At 43.7% G+C, this 18910-nt stretch overlaps 2 protein-coding genes across 3 annotated transcripts in view; both read left to right on the top strand.

Annotated features, from left to right (window-relative positions):
- Positions 1-404: 404 nt before the first annotated feature.
- Positions 405-14351, top strand: si:dkey-121b10.7 (heparan sulfate glucosamine 3-O-sulfotransferase 6). 2 transcript variants are annotated; one of them, XM_008287910.1, is made up of 3 exons: positions 405-527; positions 982-1968; positions 13031-14351. In XM_008287910.1, the coding sequence occupies exons 2-3, from the start codon at positions 1445-1447 to the stop codon at positions 13647-13649; spliced, it is 1143 nt and encodes a 380-aa protein (XP_008286132.1). In that variant the 5' UTR covers positions 405-527; positions 982-1444; the 3' UTR covers positions 13650-14351. The 2 variants fall into 2 exon arrangements, with proteins under 2 accessions (XP_008286132.1, XP_008286131.1); XM_008287909.1 differs by having other exon boundaries at positions 405-1968.
- The window catches only part of LOC103361740 (hydroxyacylglutathione hydrolase, mitochondrial), a 16604-nt gene continuing 11538 nt past the window's right edge, over positions 13845-18910 (top strand). The window contains exon 1 of the mRNA XM_008287913.1: positions 13845-13855. The gene's annotated coding sequence lies outside the window, so the exon portion shown is untranslated. The remainder of the gene's footprint in view (positions 13856-18910) is intronic.

The raw sequence follows: 18910 nt of genomic DNA, 5'->3' as shown, positions 1-18910 counted from the left end.
TGTGTTATTAAGGACAGATTGTGTTACCTTTGAACAGAGCCAGGATGGAGGCTTCCCACTCTGTTCAGTCTTTGTGCTGCTACCTGCCTGCTTCTTATTCACCGTACAGATAAAAAACTCATCTAACTTTTAGATGAAGTGTTTTTCCAAGAAACTTCAAACTTATCCTGAACCGCGCAGTCTTTGTTTTCTCTGAGGATATCAAGGAACGGCGCTGAGTAAAGATAAAAAACATAAAATTCTCAATTAGCCATCGCAGTGGGTTTGCCAAGTGCATTTATTATCTCCGTCTGAAACACTCTGTGCTGCAGGGCTGAGTGTGTGAATGTGTGTGTGCACCTCTTTCAGACAGATTATCGACCCTTTACCTTCTTCTTTTTTTTTATATCCTCTCATCCATTCAAACAGCGTCCTTGGTGTGTTAGTCAGGTTTACAGTCTGAACTTCAACTGGCTGCCAGAAGAAACTCTATACCTGCAGAATGAAGGGAACGTCCCAGCGCTGATCCTTCCTCTGCAGCCCCAAAGGTGACACACTCACATTCTGTATTTATGGGAACAGAGCAGTTCCTCACTTCAGGCCTTTTGTGTTGGAAGTTTGTGTGGAGGGAGCGCGTCGCCGGCTTGGTGTTGAGGCTCAGGGTGCAGGCAGAGTACAGGAGGTTTTAGATAGACATCCTCAGGGCTTCTGGTATTCACAGGGCTGACTCACACATCTATCATATGGGTTCAAAGGGGCAACCAGGATTTTCCTCTGTGGGGTCAGCTTACATCTGTGAGTTTTCATGTTACTAAGCTCCAAAAAAAGAGAAAAACTGTGCTGCTTTGTCAGATATTCTGTTACAAAATAGTCCCTTTATACATATTAAAATCACAAACAAGCCAAACAGAGAGATCACGTTTTCCTAATTCCCATTTTAATTAAAAGCTGTTTAATTATGTTTAAGTGCATTTATCTATTTATTTATTTTGCCTCATGCAGGATCTCAGAGCTTCTATATGCATCTCTGTACGTATGAGATGTTTATCATAAAGCATCAGGAGCGAAGGGAGGAGACTTGTAGAAAAAAAGGAGGGTGGGCGGAGGAGAAGCGGAGGAGAAACCTTGAATGAGAGCTTACAGGAGCTCAGAGCGCACAGACCCAACAGGCTGCCAACTCTCAGCCGGATGCATAAAAACCACTCATATTTAATGACAATTTTTTTTCACGTTAAAAAATATCTGAAATAGATTTTTTGCCAACTTTACAAATATTATGACGCTGACTTTTGACAAATCCTCTGTGCCACTCCGTGCCTGCTGAGAGAAGCTCTCCATGTGATGCCTCACCTTTGCGCAACAGGTTCTGGTCCACACATTTAACCTTGTCAGCTCCATGTAGGAAGAAGAAGAAGAACATGCTGTCACCGTTTTGGCCCTTTGGCATCGAGCAGGAGATCAACTCATGGGATGTAGTGGATGCAGAGTCAGGTTCAACTTTGGAAAGGCGCTGTCCAAAGTCTCGGTGTTCTTTACCATGGTCCTAATCTTCACCTACTTCTTCTACTGCCTCACCGGGTTCTGCGATTCGGTTCCGAGGACTTTGTACAGTCAACGAGCCCTAGACGGGGAATATGACACTTTGGACGATCGTCGCCGCATTTTGGAGGAGCGGCGACCGCGTCTCTTCCCCGACGCGCCGCCTCAGCGGAACCGCACAGCCTCGGCGGACGCACAGCAGGTGGACGCAGCGGGACAGCTGGCGCAGCGCATGTTGGACAGCGAACCGGAGGGCGCCCCGAGCAACGGCATCCCGGTGTCCAACACGTTCGGGACCAAAAGGTTCCCGCAGGCGATCATAATCGGCGTGAAGAAAGGAGGAACCCGCGCCCTGCTGGAGTTCCTCCGCATCCACCCGGATGTGAGAGCGTTTGGCGCTGAGCCGCACTTCTTCGACAGGTTTTATGATCGAGGGCTGGAGTGGTACAGGTAGGCACACACACGCACACCTGCAGACGCGGTTGGCTTTTAGCTCAGTTTTGGCAGGAAAATGACGACTGGGAGGCATTTGGAAAGATTTACGCACCGTTCACAATATGATAAGGCAGGTTCCTCAACTTCAGAGACGCACGTGATGGAGCCAACAGAAACTCTGATGTGCCACTGGTGAACCTATACATCCACAGCTGAATGCCAAAGACATGCTTTTAATTCCAAAACATGTTTTTTTGCACATTATCTTTGGATGTCACCTCATCCAGCGCAGGATGATGCATGATGTGAGGCTGCTGTCACCTGTGCAGATGTGCTGATGTCTGCTGTCAATAGCAGGAACAGACACACTCCGGCTGATTGATGCTTCAGACCAGCTCAACACAAAACTCTCCCTGTGTGCTGCACTGTAGATCAAAGGGCTGGTGGGGTCCCAGCAGACCACTTTGTCATCCTGACAGCCATCTAAACACCATTTATACACTTCAATATGACATCTTGTATTCGCGCTTTGTTCACCATCATTACTCTAATGTGACATAAAGCACATAAACCTGAGTCATACAGTCGGTGATGGCCGTGGTTGCATGTCATAATTTCTCGCTTGTAGGCAGATAACATGTTGATCAGCTACTGTCTGATTTGGGGAGACCAGGCTGACCAGAGCTATCATTTGGGTGTAGTTAAGGCCCTAACAGAGGATTTAGGTCCACATGTAACTGGTCCTGATCATCTCCAGATGCTCTACGAGCTTCTGCTGGACGTGATCCCGGCTGAACTCTCGGCAGTGTGACAGGACAACAGCATTTTAAAGACATGAGAGCTAGAAAGGTGCCGTGAGATCAGAGGAAGATGTCTGACGGGAGGAAGAGCGCTGAGACACCAGAACTCTGATAGCAGGATGGTCCTCTGTGGACTCTGAGGTGTAATTTAATCTTCTCTTGCCTCTTTTTTCCTTCACCCCCTTTGCTGTGTTTTAACTGAGAGCATCAGAACACATGGAAGCAGTTTGGCCTCTGATAATTTTAGCATGCTTCCCTCTTTCTCTCTCTCTCTGCATGCACAAACACACACATGCATGTTATCAGTTTAACTGCTGTTCCCTCGTTTCTGTCTCTTTACACCACATTTGCAGCTCATCCTTCTGCCCACATTCTTTTCTCTCATTTTATTTAACCTTCCCACCACTTTCTGTCCCTGTTTCTGTTCTTCTCTTTTCCCCTCACGACTCCAGCAGACTAGAAGAAGTCCTGATGGAAATACCTGTGGCAGATCTGGTGTTTCCAGGGCATGTTTTTTTTTTTTTTTTTTATGTGTTTCCGTGTGTTTCAATTAGCCTGACTGGTGCTGTAAAGCTGTCGTCTTGCTCATGTAGCACCACTTACATGGCCAGTAAATGTTGGATCAGTCATGCAGCAGAATCTCTGAAACTTAACAACGAAGCAACACGAGATGCAACATGGAGCCGTCGTGAACTTTACCAACCAGGTGACAAGACGTCATTAAAGAGCAGATTTTTTTAGGGTGTTTAAACGGCACACAGTTTGCACATCGCTGCAGGAGAATTACTAATGGATGATGTAAATAGTGACATCTTGTTGATTTCTAGAACACGAGTTTTTCATAGAAGTGAAGCTGACTGAGAGCTGAGGGGGAGCAGAGCAGGAAGGATTAACGCAACAATAGGAGGAGACAAGAGCAACGTGATCCAGGGTGAAATCACTGAAAGACGAGTCCTCTGCTGTCACTGGAGCACAGAAATTGGGGAAAATCGGCAAGTCTGCTGGAAGTCATAGAGGGCAGAAAGAACTTGTCCACGTGGGACGAGCAAGTCCTTCTCATCTGACGCCGGTGAACAGAGGCTCAGATCCCCATCACATCTGGAAAGGAAACTTTGACATTTGATCTCGTTGAAGTTCGTCTGCAGATCATTGCATACATCATTAATTCACAGCAGTTTTCTAATTTATACAGTCACATATGACCTTTGCATTCTTATTGTATGTTGCTGATCATTCTGGAGATAAATAACAACCAGCTGCTGCCCAGCTCGCAGTAACAAATCTAAAAAAACAGTTTGTGCATCATCACAGTCCTTGGATGGAGAAATAAGCACGAACTGGATGAGCGGTCCAGAGATGTGCTCTGTCATATAATGAGTCTTGCTGTCGGCTGAAACGAGGTTCGAGCTGCGTGCTGGAGACACTTCATACGCTCAGCAGCAGCCTCCCGTGCGTGTTGTTCCAGCAGCATTGTCTTCGCCGAGACCACTGCAGGCCTCGTCCATGTGCATTTTCCATCGCATTTATCTGAGCGATCAAGTCGGCCTCGGCTGTCTCTCCTCTCCGCCCTGTCTGTCTCCTCATCCCAGTTTTCTCGTTTGCATGTGTGCATACGAGCCCATTACGGGAATGGAAAAGCCGCAAATAGTGCAGAGAAAATGAAGCAAAGATTTAATGATTTTCTGTGTTGTTTTATGGCTTTAAGGGGACTTCATGGAGTGATGGGTTTCAGATGGGACTTTAGAGCCACCGCAGAGAGCTGAAAAACCTCAGCTTTCCATGGCACAATGGCTCTGATTGTCGCAGCTTTGTCACCGTGAATGAGTAATGAGCAAATTCTGCCTTCTTTCTTCTTGCATGTTCAGTTAATGACACTAAAACGAACACATTTGTTTTTGTTGTTTTTTAAGACATGGATTTGAGAGTCATGCAGCAGAAACCTCCACATGCTCATGAAAGGGTCATTTCTGCATTTCTGTCAGAGGAAAAACTCCAGTTCTCAAGTCTCATCAATATTTTGAAAGCTTATCAATCGGCTGACCTACAGCGTTGACACCAAAGGCCACGCCTGATCGGATTGCTATTAAAATATAGTATAAATCCTTTAAGGGCAGCAGCACAAGGGCAAGCAGAAACGCCAGCGCTGCTGAAAATGACATCAGTCGTGAAACAGGCATAGATTTATGCAAATAAGGGCGCAAAGTGATGACAACAGGTGAAGCTAAGAAAGTATGCTGGAGCTTCGTCTGAGAAAGTAGCAAGAACTGATCAAGTGTATTTTATGTAAATCCTGATCTCACTGATATGCTGGATATTTTATTTTCTTGTATTTAAAAAAAACCTGCAGACTTCAAAATTCACTTTCCTCATTATTCTAACTAAAATATTATAATAAAATGAATTATTACAGCAAAACACTGCATAAACTACAACAACTGTCACTCACTGGTGTTTGGTTCTTTAATTAATGCATTCTGTTGTCAATTATGTATGTTTTTAGATCTTTGCTATCAAATTTACAGACATTTATTTAAACATATCCTCAATATTAGTTAATAACTGGCTAAATTACTTGTTTTACCTCCACTGTGAGCTTTGCTTCGTCAGTTTGATGAGACTTTGCTGCGTTTTTTTATCCTCCTGAGCACTGCTTGTGTTTCATGTCAGAAACAGGAGGGAGGATTCACATACTTAGCATGTCAGTCCGGATTTGGTGAAAGTGGACTTTAATGCGCAGCGTTTTCCAGAGCGAGGGTGATTTTCCCGACACCTCGTTGTGTGTCCGGCCCCAGGGCCGTCAATGATGGCGGCTGATTGGTGTACCAGACCAGGAAGTGGTCTCTCGTGTTGGGCTGTAGTGTTTTAATGGTGGTGGGTTTTGGCTGGAGTTGGGTCTAGGTGGTGTTATAAGGTTTGAAAAGGCCCACGCTCACACCCCATATGGTGGGAATTAGAACAATTTGAGGTGCATTGCGGTCCGTTTTTGGGTGCCTGTAAAAGTTTTGGGAGGTTGTGTCGTTTGAGCCCTGCGTGAAGAATTAATGGTTCAGCTTCAGTCGGCCAAAAGGAAATGTTTCAGATACTTGGTAGTCATGCTCCGCTGCTCTGCCATTTCCACAATAGAATAGCACGAGCCTGATGAGAGGGGAGGATCCGATGGAAACACAACGATGTTGCTCCAGGGAAGCTTTTAAAAAAACATTGTTTTAGCACACAGAGTGAAAAATCCCATGGTTTGAATCGATGGAGTCTGATTCTCACTTAGTGTCTGGGTTCAAAACTTGATGATCAAAACCACCAAACCCTGACAGCTGGCATCAAATGCATCATCGTAGGCTCACGAACTGGTATGAAAACTAAATGTCAACATTTACAGAATGTATTTCCCTTTTGTGATGAACACTGTGTGCAGAAACGAGACTTCCAGCTACATGCTGAACATGCTCACCCTGATGATGCTGGCATGCTGATGTTTAGCAGGTGTAAATGTTCTCCGCCTTACTTTAGACCGTTAGCATGCTAGCATTAGCTTAATTCATCCATCCATTAGTTTTCTTCTGTTGATTCGGGGTCAGGTCGCAGTGGCCCCAGGCTAATCAGGTAATTTGAGACTCTCCTCAGCAAAGGCATCCCTCGGCCAGATGGGATCTATAATCCCTCCAGCGAGTCTCTCTCTATCCTGAAGTCGCCCTGAATGCATCCTGATCTGATGAACCGCCTCAGCTGGTTCTGGTCGACATGAAGAAGCAGCGTCTCTTTTCTGAGGTCTGAGCTCCTCACCCTGTCTTCAAGGCCAAGCCCTGCCACAAAGCAGAAGAAACTGAACTTAGTCGGTTGTGGTCTCCTTGTTTCACGATCACAGGTGAGAGCTGGACCGTGGGTTGGCGGTAAATCAAGAGCCTTCTGGTTCAGCTCCTTCTTCATAACGACAAACCTTCACGACGCCTGAATTACTGCTGACTCTGCTCTGATCCATCTGTCCAGCTTTACAAGATTCCCAGATCCTTACACTCCTTCACTTGGGGTAGAAAATCCCCCCAAACCAGAGGAAGCTGGGTCCTGGTTTTGCAGATCTTTGCCTCTGCAGGATTTGCTAATATGCACGAAACACAAACTCGAGCTGAGAACTCTAAAAGTTTTGGACAGATTTAAGGTTCGACCTGATGGTGGCGCTCTAGAGGGACAGTAAAGTTACTACAATTCAAATCTGACAACAATCCATGCGACATTTAACGCTAAACCAAAAATGTCTCCTCTGATTCCACTCCAATAAAGTTCAGGGAATAAATCAAGTTTTTTTTCCACCAAAGAGACTTTATAGACGTTCCCTATTCTTTAAATTACAGAAAATACTTAATACTAAATTTAGAAAAATATGTGTTGTAACCACAAAAATAGGGCAACACTTTAACAACAAAACCTATATTGTTTTAAATGGTAATTTGTTCTTTTACAACATTTTAGAACAACATTATGTGTAAAAAAATATAGTTGTTTTATCATTTATATAATTTTTAAATGATTAAATATATATATATATTACAGATTTGACCTGTTTTGTTAAATTATAGATAATTAAATAGTATTTATTTACATGCTGATTGTAAAACAGTCTACATCAAAAATCTGTATTTTTACAAAAAACAATTATTCTTTTAAAATGTGTCAACTGTAAATTTACTGCATTTAAATCAGTTTAAAATATCCTTATTTTCCTTGTATTTGCGGTTATTTTCAGTTTTACTCTTTGTTTTTTCTTTTCTTTTTTCCTCACTGTATATAAATGTTACATATTTTGTACTTTTTCTGTTATTTCCCTTAATTACAAAAACATATATACATCAGTGCACGTGAGTGAAGTCCATCCTTGCTTTTCGCAGCACGACCAGCCTCGCTGTAGAAATGTCCCACAATGCTCCGCTCTCATCACATTTCTACTCTTGTGAGCTCCGCTGCTTTCATGTGCCAAATGCTGCAGCTGCTTCTGAACCCCCACATCCTGTCAACTCCCAATTATAACTGGACACTCGTAGTCACTAATTAGACTAACAGAAACTATTTCATTTTTAATAGACGACCACCCCCAGCAGCCCCCTGCAAAAACACACGTATGATTTTCTCCCCTTCCTGCTCACACACATGATGGCAGCTCCTGTTGGCCTCCCATTGAGACCAGCCTCCACTTTACTGCATCCTTACTGATGGGAGGAAAACATGTCGCGTATTTAAAACCTGCAGCAGTTTTTTCTCCGAGGAGTCCAAGCGTCCTCTAACCTCTGCTTGTGTAGCTGTTTAGTATGTTGCTGGTTGGAAATGTATGTTTTTGTGATGTTAGGGCTCCTCCTGAGGCCAAATTTAGCTTTATATACATTAATTTGTGTTTCTTTGCAGCTTTGGCATGTGACACTCTCTCAGGTTTCTGTTCAGACGAGGAGCATGGCGACAGCGAGGCGACAGCGGCGGCGCCTCTGTAGTGGGTCGGCTGTGTGTTCATGTGTCGTCACGGTGAAGCTTTAAGCTTTGTCGCTGCAGTTTTACGCCACTCTTGTGTCTGTTAGCTTCTCTGCAACACTCCTGTTGAAAGCAAACAAAACTTCAACCATTAACACACGTTTTATCTCACAACTTGATGGAGGCGCGGAGGCGTGATGGAGGTTCCCACGCTCATCCGCTGAGCCGGTCCATGGCCTTCAGGCTGCTTCTGTCACCCTCCGAGCACAACAGCGCCGCTGGGAAATGTTCCCCTCAGTTTGTCATTTGCGCTCTCTCTTATTTTTACTGCCTTGATTTTCCACCACCTCTTTAATTGGGCCTCGGCTGAGAACGCTTTTGGATGCAGAGACGCCTGCCAACGCAGAAGTCGGTGTTTAGCGTAGATGGCCCAGTAAATGACTATAATAACCCGTGGAATTTTAGATCTGTTTCTGCTTGAGAGACTGACATGATAATTGGATTTTTTGGATCTCTTTTTTCTTCTTTCCTACAATCGGCTCCACTTTCGGGGCTTTTGTTTGGACGCTACAGGGGATGTAGCTGCACAGCTTCAGCAGGAGAGCCCATAATCTTGGGGGCAGGAAGTCTCTTGGCCACATCCTTGTTGCCAGGGTTTTTATTTAATCTTCTGATCCAGACTGCCTCGAACATATCGGAGGAGTAATCAGCTCTGCAGCACTTCGGGGAGGAAAAGCGCTACATCCTTTTAACAGCGGGGAGTTCCAGACGAGTGCGGCTAGTCAGCGAGGCATTCCAGCACCAGGCTAAATAGAAAACATCTTTGTGCCCCCAGTTCCTCCCTCTGCACACTTACAGACAACAACAGGACACTGAAGGGTAGTTTTAGAAAAGAGGTAAAAGATATTTCAAATTAATCATCGCTTATGTGTTTACAGTTTTTAATGAGGCGACATGCAGAGACAGATTTATGATAGAAAATGGCCCTGATCGATCCTCTGGTAATGACAGTGGTAGTGATGAGGGAGGTAGGGACCAGAGCAGAGTGGGGGCAGCAGAAGCCACAACTCATTAACTATTCATGAATATGGAAAGACAACTTATGGTCAATTACTGAAGTGTCACTTATGCGAAGGACAAACCCAAGGCTGCGGGTGACGGAGGGGATGATGGGAGCTCAGTTTCTCATCAGTAAACGCCGACACCTCTCAGCTCAGATGTGTGTGTGTGTGTGCGAAAACACCCTGATACACACACACACACACACACACACATACACCCAGCGCTATCTGTCATACAGAGACAGACGTATTGATCAGACGCAGATAAACAGGGGACAGGCAGGCAGCGATAGGCCATTTGGAGCGCTCGCAATTAGACAGTAATCAATTAATGGTCTTTTATTATGGGGATCATTTAATGGGGGCGGACTCAAATGGCTTAAGTTTAAGTAAAGAAGGAAGACTTGCTCAGGAAGTTTCCTGCACACTCAAGGACACTTTTTTTTTTAACTATTACAGCTCAACAGGAATTTCTTTTCCTGCATTTAGGATGAAATAGAATAGAAGTGGTCCTGGTCAGACGACGTTTTTAAAAGTACAGTAAGAAAGGTGCAGATGTGAATATAGAAATGTAGAAGCATGATGGTATGTGTGCCTGTGGATACTTTAAAGGGCTCGTTTGGTGTATTTAGAACTATAAAAACACAGATGCTGATGTGGCACATTGATGAACTCATACAAAAAAAAGTGCAAAAATCACATAATTTAGGGTTAAAACTGCCCCAGTCATTATTTTATAGAAACACGAGGTTAAATCGATAAACAGCAGCTTTCTTCAGGACCTGGTGGAGACCAAAACGGAGCTAAAAGGAGCCTTTTATTTCATTTGTAAACACAACTCCCAGTGAACGTTGCTGCTGAATCTGCTTCCTGACACTGCATCAGGTGAAGACATGCCAGTGTTGTCTTCATGGCTTGTTAAGCTCCCTCAGTGTGGACAAAGGCTTCTGTTAATGCAGGTTTATGGGGCTTTAAATTCAAATGATTACACACGGAAACTTTGAAAACATATACCGTACTGCAGTTGACCGACTCCTGGCTGCTGCTTTGTGTATTTTAAAACTGTTTGAGGGCAAAGTCGGGCTTCGCTGGACTTTAGTTCCCTCACATGAAAAGAGAAAAACACATAATGTGGGTTTACATCATGAAAGTCAAGTGAGACAAACAGGAGTGTTCATTTTTCAGACTAACAGCCGTACTTCATGAAAACTACCATCTGCTTTTTAACACTCTGAAGTGTTTCTGGGTGTTTTTTCTTCACTGTGGGCTCTTTTTTTTTTTTTTTTTACTGCAATACATGAAGAAGGAGAGAGAAAGTTAGAATGCTGTAAATCATCCAAAGGAAAATAAGAGAACTTCATTTCTTTCATTATTTAGTTTACAAAATAAATAAAAAACTGGAATCAGTGTTTACAAGATGTTTCCAAGATGCTCACGTGTTACTAATACTGGAAGAACCTACAGATATTTAACTACACATTTAATTACATGTTTAATTCCCATACTGGAGGGCAGTCTGCAGCAGAGTAAATATCAAACATCTGCTACAAACTGAAATAAAACAGTTTTGAGCTTACGTTTGGATCATTTTCCGGACATGTTGGTGCATCACAGAGTAGTTCACTGACTTTGTTTCGATGATGAACGGTGTAATTTGGGTGATTTTTTAAGATAACGTGCCTTTAAAGCCGCCGCCGGTTGAGTGTACAGAGAGTTAATAATCAGCCGACCCGTGTTCGACCACTAAAACAACTCGGAAAATGAAGATAAACTTCCCCTGCATGTCATTTATATCTCTGAATGGCCTCCTTTTATTGGCGTTTTGACTTAGAACTTCCAATGTGAAACAAATAAAGCACATATGCTCCATTACTTGTTTATTTTATGGGAAACCACATGAACGCTCTGCGTTTCCAGTAACACACTGAAAGACGTGTCGACTAAATGAACTACAGACAGCTTCGTTTCATTGTTTGAAACTTTGCTCATCGTCCGTTTGTCACGCAAAACAGTTTGTTTCTGAAATCCAAATCCCCCGCAGATCTGGCTCACGCAGTCCGTCCAGTGTAAACAGGAGGACAGACGACGGATGTGTTGAACAGCACGTTACCTTCAGAAATAAAAGCCGCCTGTGCATCAGGCAGCATTCAGCAAATCAATGGAGGAAACATTACAAACATCACAGAGCAGGAGGTGCACACGTGTAAAGTCGAGAGGAAACGATCTGTGAAGATAAATCTCCAAGTTACTGATTATTGGTTTAGTTGCAGATTAATATAAACTGGGTTAGGATGCAAAATGTTTCCCTGTGACACATCATTTAGCACAGGCCTTTCCACTGGCAGCCACATGTTGTACACACTAGCTGAGCTCAGCAGCTCTCCATCCTGGTCGCACTTCCTGCAGACTTTGAGTCCTTGTAGGAACCCGAAGGGGAGGCGGGGGAGCCGGGGTGAGGGGCCGGGCTGGTGGGCACTTTGCAGGAAGAAGAGGGGGAGGAAATCTGTAGGAAATTGCTGTTAAGTGGTTCTTGAGGCTTTGTGGTTTTGACTCATCGGGCCCATAGTGAGCGGATGGTCCTGGTCTGCAGACTTACAGCGAGACTCAGAGCGGCTGTATGGAGCTTTAATCACTCAGATTTTGGGGCGCTTTAATGGCGAGAGTGTATAATGTGTTTATCTCTTCATGCTCTTGTCGCTGGAATTCATGTGTAATTAAACTGGCAGGAGGGAAGTAAAGGTTGGCTTTAGTTGCTTCAACATGTAAGGAGTTGTGAGATGTCCAACACATGCAACGTGACGAATCACCAAACGGTTATAAAATAATCAGCTCAACAGCGTCAGCATCGTTTAGCTGGTCAGAGTTTTCCTAAGTTCACTGAACCACTCTCGTAAACCCAGCAAACATTTGTTTTCAGTTAATAAAACTCTGGTTAACCGATAATTTGTTTGCTTAACCTGTAAACAGCAAACTAGCAACAAGCTGGTGCAGAGAAACCAGAAGCCGGTGGAGACCAAAACAGAGCTAAAAGCTAAGAGTACTTTCCCAAGTTGGCCAGAATGAGTGCTGCTGTTCTCCTGCAGCTGTTGGACAAATATGTACCGTAAAGTCCAGACTATGGAGCCACCTGAATATAAGCTCCACCCACTACCTGTAAACAGGAAACCAGGTGTGTTCATATCCAGGCTGCAGGTGTCTCTAAGCTGCAGGTGTCCATGTTGGAACATGAGATATTTACACAGAAAGATGTTTTAACCTTTAATTAAATGCGTAGCGGTAACATCCACAGATACGTACCGTAGAGGCTTTTTTCTGAACACTTCCTGTAACACGGCTGGTTAAGGAAATAAGACTCCAGCAGCTACCAGGAAAAGTCACTGATGGCTATCTTCATCTTCCTCCTGCACTAAAACCACTAAAGTCGTCTTCTTCAGTGTCTTCAGGAGCTGAACAGCCTCAGAATCACTTCATCACTTCCTCAGTCTCTCTGTCCTCGTCGCTCTCAGCCTCACTTTGGTCTCGAGGCAAACTCGTAAAAATCCATAAATTAGCCGCATCGTTGTTTAAGCCGCAGCGTTCAGAGCGTGTGAATAAAGTAGCGGCTCATAGTCCAGGATTTATGGTAGTTCAATGTTACGTCATGTTTGTTGTGCTGCCCCCTAGTGGCCAAAAAAGCCCAACTAATGAAGCCATGAACTTGTGGGCGTCTCCACTCTAAGGTTTGTAAGGGATTCTTTTTCTGACACTTTCTCTCTGTCCGTCCAGGAACCTGATGCCTCGGACGCTGGACGGCCAGATCACCATGGAGAAGACGCCGAGCTACTTCGTCACTAAAGAGGCTCCTGGTCGCGTCTGCACCATGAACTGCCGGACCAAGCTGATCGTGGTGGTCAGGGATCCGGTGACGAGGGCTGTGTCCGACTACACCCAGACTCTCTCCAAGAACCCGGGCCTTCCGTCCTTCCAGAGCCTGGCCTTGAAGAACTCGTCCACGGGCCTGATCGACACCACGTGGAGCGCCGTGCGGATCGGCCTCTACGCCAAGCACCTGGAGAACTGGCTGCAGCACTTCTCGCTGTCTCATTTCCTGTTTGTGAGCGGCGAGCGGCTGGTGTCCGATCCAGCCGGGGAGATGGGTCGAGTTCAGGACTTCTTAGGCCTGAAGAGGGTCGTTTCAGACAAACACTTCTACTTCAACCAGACTAAAGGCTTCCCGTGCTTGAAGAAGCCGGAGGGCAGCAGCAGGCCTCGGTGCCTGGGGAAGTCCAAGGGCAGACCTCATCCTCAGATCCCCTCCGAGGTGCTGCAGAGGCTCCGAGATTTCTACAGACCCTTCAACCAGCGATTCTACCAGATGAGCGGGCAGGACTTTGGCTGGGACTGACAGAGACGAGCTGCCGATCGTCCACGGGGTTCTCAGGGAGAGACTGGGTCCATTGTGCTTGTGTGGATCCGACCCGACATGCGGCGCTGGTGAACTGTTTGGCTGCTGACATGCAAGTCAGACACACAGGGAACGGCTCAGCTGCTGAACCAGTAAACCACCGTTCTCCTGCCTTTCAACATCATTTATGACCTTCTTTGTGTTTTGTTTATAAAATAAGCTGATATTTATAGTTTGTGTCGATATGAAATACAAGAATCACAGTTTTGTTTTTTAAATGAAAGAATGGTATTTATTATGTGACGCTAGCTGACAGGACATTGAGGATAATGTCGGACTCCATTTATATTTTCATTGCATTTACTGTTTCCAGATGGCCTTTTGGATGCTACATATCTCCGTCTGTATATTGATATACCAATGATACCTCACGTGTAAATAATAAACTGAAACCACACATACACACATTCCATTTGTAGGTATTTGTAGATATTTTTCCCTTCAAAGCTGCATCATATTCTATATTTTAATTGCCTTGGACAGTACCAACTGCATCAGCTGTTACTCAGTTAAATAAATTCCTATTTTCTGATTATTTTGGAACCATCTTGAGCTCCATATGTAAAGTATGCAGAGTGCAGCGCTGTATATAGAAACATGTATGAATTTCTGTGTTGTGAATTAAAGTTTTATCTGATATGAGTGCGATGTTTCATCCTTTTTTATTTTTACTCTTTTCCATTGTTGTTGCAGAAATGGACAATTTAAAAGCTCCATAGGACACTTTAAAGTCTGTCAAACACATTGAGGGTCTTTTTCTCATGTACAGTAAAAACATGCTGTTTGAAAACGACTCATCGTGTTAGAACAAAACACCACGAATCTTAAAATCGTCTTTGCTTCTTGTGCAACCTTTAACTTCTAGGTTCTGTTTCAAAATCTCATTCAAAGAAGAAGAAGAAGAAGGATGACAATAATAACAATAACTAAACACAGTCTAGTGCTTCTCTACAGTTTGCCGGGGATTGTTTCGTGTGTATAGATGTCTTGAATAACAGTCATTTCTTATTCAGCATTTATGTTCTTTGCTTCCTTTAACGAGCATCAGTCCCCACAAGCCCCACACAGCAGAACATCACACAGGAATGTAATCAAAACAGTTTATCTCTCCCAGTTTTTATTTATGCAAATATATACGTTTTGTTAATTAAAATGTCTAATTTTTAAATGTCTAGTTTTCATTATATGAGGCGTCGTGACATAAAATGGTGGTTAATAAATGAGCAGCTGAGACTTCACTCAACTCATTAAAACAGTTTTATAAGAAAGACAAGTGGCGTATAAGCAGATTTCCCAGGATGCATTGTCAGAAAGTAAAGACTTGTTTGTTGTAATTTGAGGAACAGACATTATGGAAACTTGCTGAGTGTCTTTAATCATATTAAGTTATGCTTGTTTTTTTCCTCATGATAAAAACTATTCTAACCATAACAAAGGTTAGGAGTGAATTCAGTCTTTACACTCGCAGACTTATAAATATAATAATAGATTACCTCACAGTACCAAAGAGCAGCCTGAAACATCTCAAAGCTAAATGAGGAAAACACTGTAAAACTAATCCAGTCTGTCTGTAACAGTCTCTGTGATTCCACTTCATATCTTACGTTTACTGAACTCGTGAAGTTCAGCTCGTGTGACTCAGTTCGTTTTACATGAGGTGACTTTAAACTCATTCACCAAAGTGCATTCAGCAGAGGAATTTATGCTGCTGTTGTTTTTAAAGACGTTAACGGACTGAACATCAGATTGTATGATGCAGAAGCTGCTAGACTTCAGAGAAAATGATAATAATAAAGAGAATAAAAACTACATTTAAAAGAGATCACACACACACACACACAATGCATTTTGTACATTCTTTGTATAACTTATATATTCATCTTAATGTTATACAAATGTTTAGTTTACTTTTACTGTGGATAAATTGTACTTTGGTGCTTTAGCAATAGTATTTCTTGAAACCTTGATGCCGATAAAGTTCTTAGAACTGAATTTAAATGCAAATGAATTTAACTCCCATTCAAAATCACACCACAAAATACTGAGTCAGCACATTATTTCCATTAGTCACTGTGGTGTCATTCGCTGAATTCAGTCTTTCTGATGAGCGTGCTGGTAGTAATTTGGAAAATAATCTCATATTAAGTAGATGTTAGGCCTCAAAGAGAGATTTCATTCTGGGGGCGGGGCTGACTTGATTGGCATGTCTGATCTGGAGTGATTGACAGGCGAGTCACGTGTACATTACTTTAATTCACTCGTGTTATAATCACTGCTAACACGCTAGCGTTTGTTAATTCAATACATTGTTCGCTGTAGTTCTGCCTTTTTTTTTTTTTTACAACGTCCAGTCTTTAGTTAGATATTTATGTTTTTATGCACTTTACACACACAGTTTCTGAGTGAAGTCAAACATGTTTAACTCATCTGTCCTGTGCAGCCGATGATGCTGCACGTGTCCACTCTGTGCACCAATCAGGCTTCAGCTGCGTCCACTCTGCTTCCCATATTTGGAACTTCCTTCCTCCGACCGGAAAAGACGGCATCAACCAAAAACTCATCCTTTAGGCTTCAATTCCTCTCCAGTGAAAACCAGTGGGTGAAGTCATTGTTTGCTGCATCCATCTATGATTGAATGCTCTCAAACTAGTTTTGTTTTGTCAGAGAGAGCTCTCCCAGTGTCTTCCCTCTGCTACCACTTCCACACAGTGCGACCACATGTACAGTCTGAGGCCTGCATGTGTTACGGCCTTTAATTATGAAAGATGTCAGAAAACCCCCTCCTTCCTCTCTGGGCTCAGAATTAACAGCAGAGCTCTTTCATGATCCTCTGTCCTGTGTGGAAGTAGAAGAAAAAAATCACATCTGCTCTGGTGGAATAACCAAAAAAAAAAAAAAGAAGGAAAATGAATATACACTGAGCCACACGTGTTTTTTTTAAATAATGTGCGGAAATATGCCTGACCAATGCTTTGGATGAGTAAACCAAGAAAAAAAAAGAGAATCAAATTGATGAAGATTGAGCTGTGTTTGTGGAAACGTCAGTGGCTTGTGGATGAAGATGGCGAGCCGCTTGCATGATGTGTGTATTTGTTCTGAATACAGACACACCCTCTGCCTCCTCTAATTCCAGTCAGTATTTCTGTCACATTCCCGTTCGGTTTTATATGTCTGGCATTAGTTTTTAGTGGGCCTCGCTAAAATTTTAAACATGCTTGGCTCACCTCATCAGTGCCAGCTTTTATTCCCGTGCATCACCAGGCATACTGATAGGGCACTGGCGCTGCGCTCTGCCAGCCCAGCAGCAGGCATTAAAAGATAACTGATATCCCATTCTGCCATCTGGGGAAGATGTTAGTATCAGTGCTCGTAGGACTAGCCCCGTCGTTAAGTCTCATTAAATCAGCACGACTTTCAGCATAATCTACAGCTGTCACTAAACACTGGTAATGATGTGAGAAATCCAATTGAGGTGAAGGAAGAATTGGCAGGAAAACAGAGGCATGACTGGGAGCGAATTCACTTAAAGTGGGAAGATAGGAAGATCTACCAGAGCAGGACCTGATCCAGCTCTGAGATCTGAAGCCTCAGCGGTGTCTCTGGATGTTTCTCTGGACGTGAACTCGTGAAAACCCTCCACTTGTGGCCGCACACACCGCCAGGATTTAGTCCCGTTTTACGGCTGCCATCAATATTTTAGGTGGACGGTGTTTTTCATGAGATTTACGGTTTGACTCAGCAGACCGCGGCGTTGTCACACTTCATCACACGTTTTAAAAAATGAGTCGTTCACGTTTCCATTCCATCCATAATTTATTGTAGGAGTAAACTCGATGCTGGTAAAACATTTGAGTCTTCGGAATAAAACAACAATCCAGTAATATTTTCACGATTTCTTCAAGTCCCACAAAAACATGCTCGTTGTGCAGAATGATACCAGATGACGCCAGAAGGCTGTTTTCATATTCATCTGCTGAGAGAAGGAAAGTTTCTCTGCGTTGACCTCCAAGTTGGACTTTAAGTTTTTTAATATGTGCAAGCGTGATTTTGTGACTTTGCACTTTGGTAGCTATAATCTGCATGAATGACGCAGGAGACAAAGTCTAGAGTCAAGAGTTTTATTGTCATGTGCACAGCAAGACAGGTAGTTTCACAACCCAATGAAACTCTTACTCTGTTCATTCTCCCTAAAAAAGACAACACATTAAAATAAATAAAGCAATAAGAACAACAATAAACAATATGTGCAGTGTGTGAGTGATTCACTGAGAAGCCTGAGGGCCTGTTTGCCAGCCTTGTGGTCCTGGACTTCACACTCCTGTAGCGTCTGCCTGATGGTAGGAGTGTGAAGACTGAGTGTTGTGTGTGTGCTGTCTCTGAGGAGGTTGTGTGTTCTTTGTAGGACCCTGGTTTTGTAAATGTCTTGCAGTGAGGGGAAGGCTGCCCCAGCAATGTGCTGTGAAGTCTTGATCACCCTCTGGAGTGCCTTCCTGTCTTGTGCTGTGCAGTTTCCGTACCAGACCGTGACAGAGGCGGTAAGGACACTCTCGATAGTACATCTGTAGAAGCAGCTGAGGATTTTGGTTGACATGCCAAATTTCCTCAGTCTTCTCAGGAAGTACAGTCTCTGTTGGGACTTCTTGATCATTTGTTGGGTGTTGTGAGACCAGGTGAGGTCCTCGCTGATGTAAGTGCCAAGGAACTTGAAGGTTTTCACCCTCTCCACCCTCGTCTAGTGTTTCTGTCTCTGCCTTTGTGAAGCGCTATGAGATGACTTGTTGTTGTAAATATGCGCTATACAAATAAAACTGAATTGAATTGAATAATCTCATTGATATACAGGGGTTTATGCGGCTCCTTTTTCCTTGTTCTTGGGTCGATGATCATCTCTTTGGTCTTGTCTGTATTGAGATGAAGGTTGTTGTCATGACACCAAGTCACCAGGTCCGCCACCTCTCTTCTGTGTGATGTTTCAACCCCACCAGTGATCAGGCCAATGACTGTAGTGTCATCCCTGAATTTAATGATGCTGGTGTTGTTCTGGTGGGCCACACAGTCATAGGTGAAGAGCGTGTAGAGGAGTGGACTCAGCACGCACCCCTGTGGTGTCCCAGTGCTTACGGTTCTGGAGCTGGATGTGCGGCTGTGGACTCTGACTGACTGGGGTCTGCCTGTTAGAAAGTTCAGCACCCAGTTACAGA

The sequence above is a fragment of the Stegastes partitus genome, unplaced genomic scaffold (assembly GCF_000690725.1).
Source record: "Stegastes partitus isolate 25-593 unplaced genomic scaffold, Stegastes_partitus-1.0.2 Scaffold528, whole genome shotgun sequence".
NCBI classification, from domain to species: domain Eukaryota; kingdom Metazoa; phylum Chordata; class Actinopteri; family Pomacentridae; genus Stegastes; species Stegastes partitus.
This window is presented reverse-complemented; position numbering and strand designations above follow the sequence as displayed.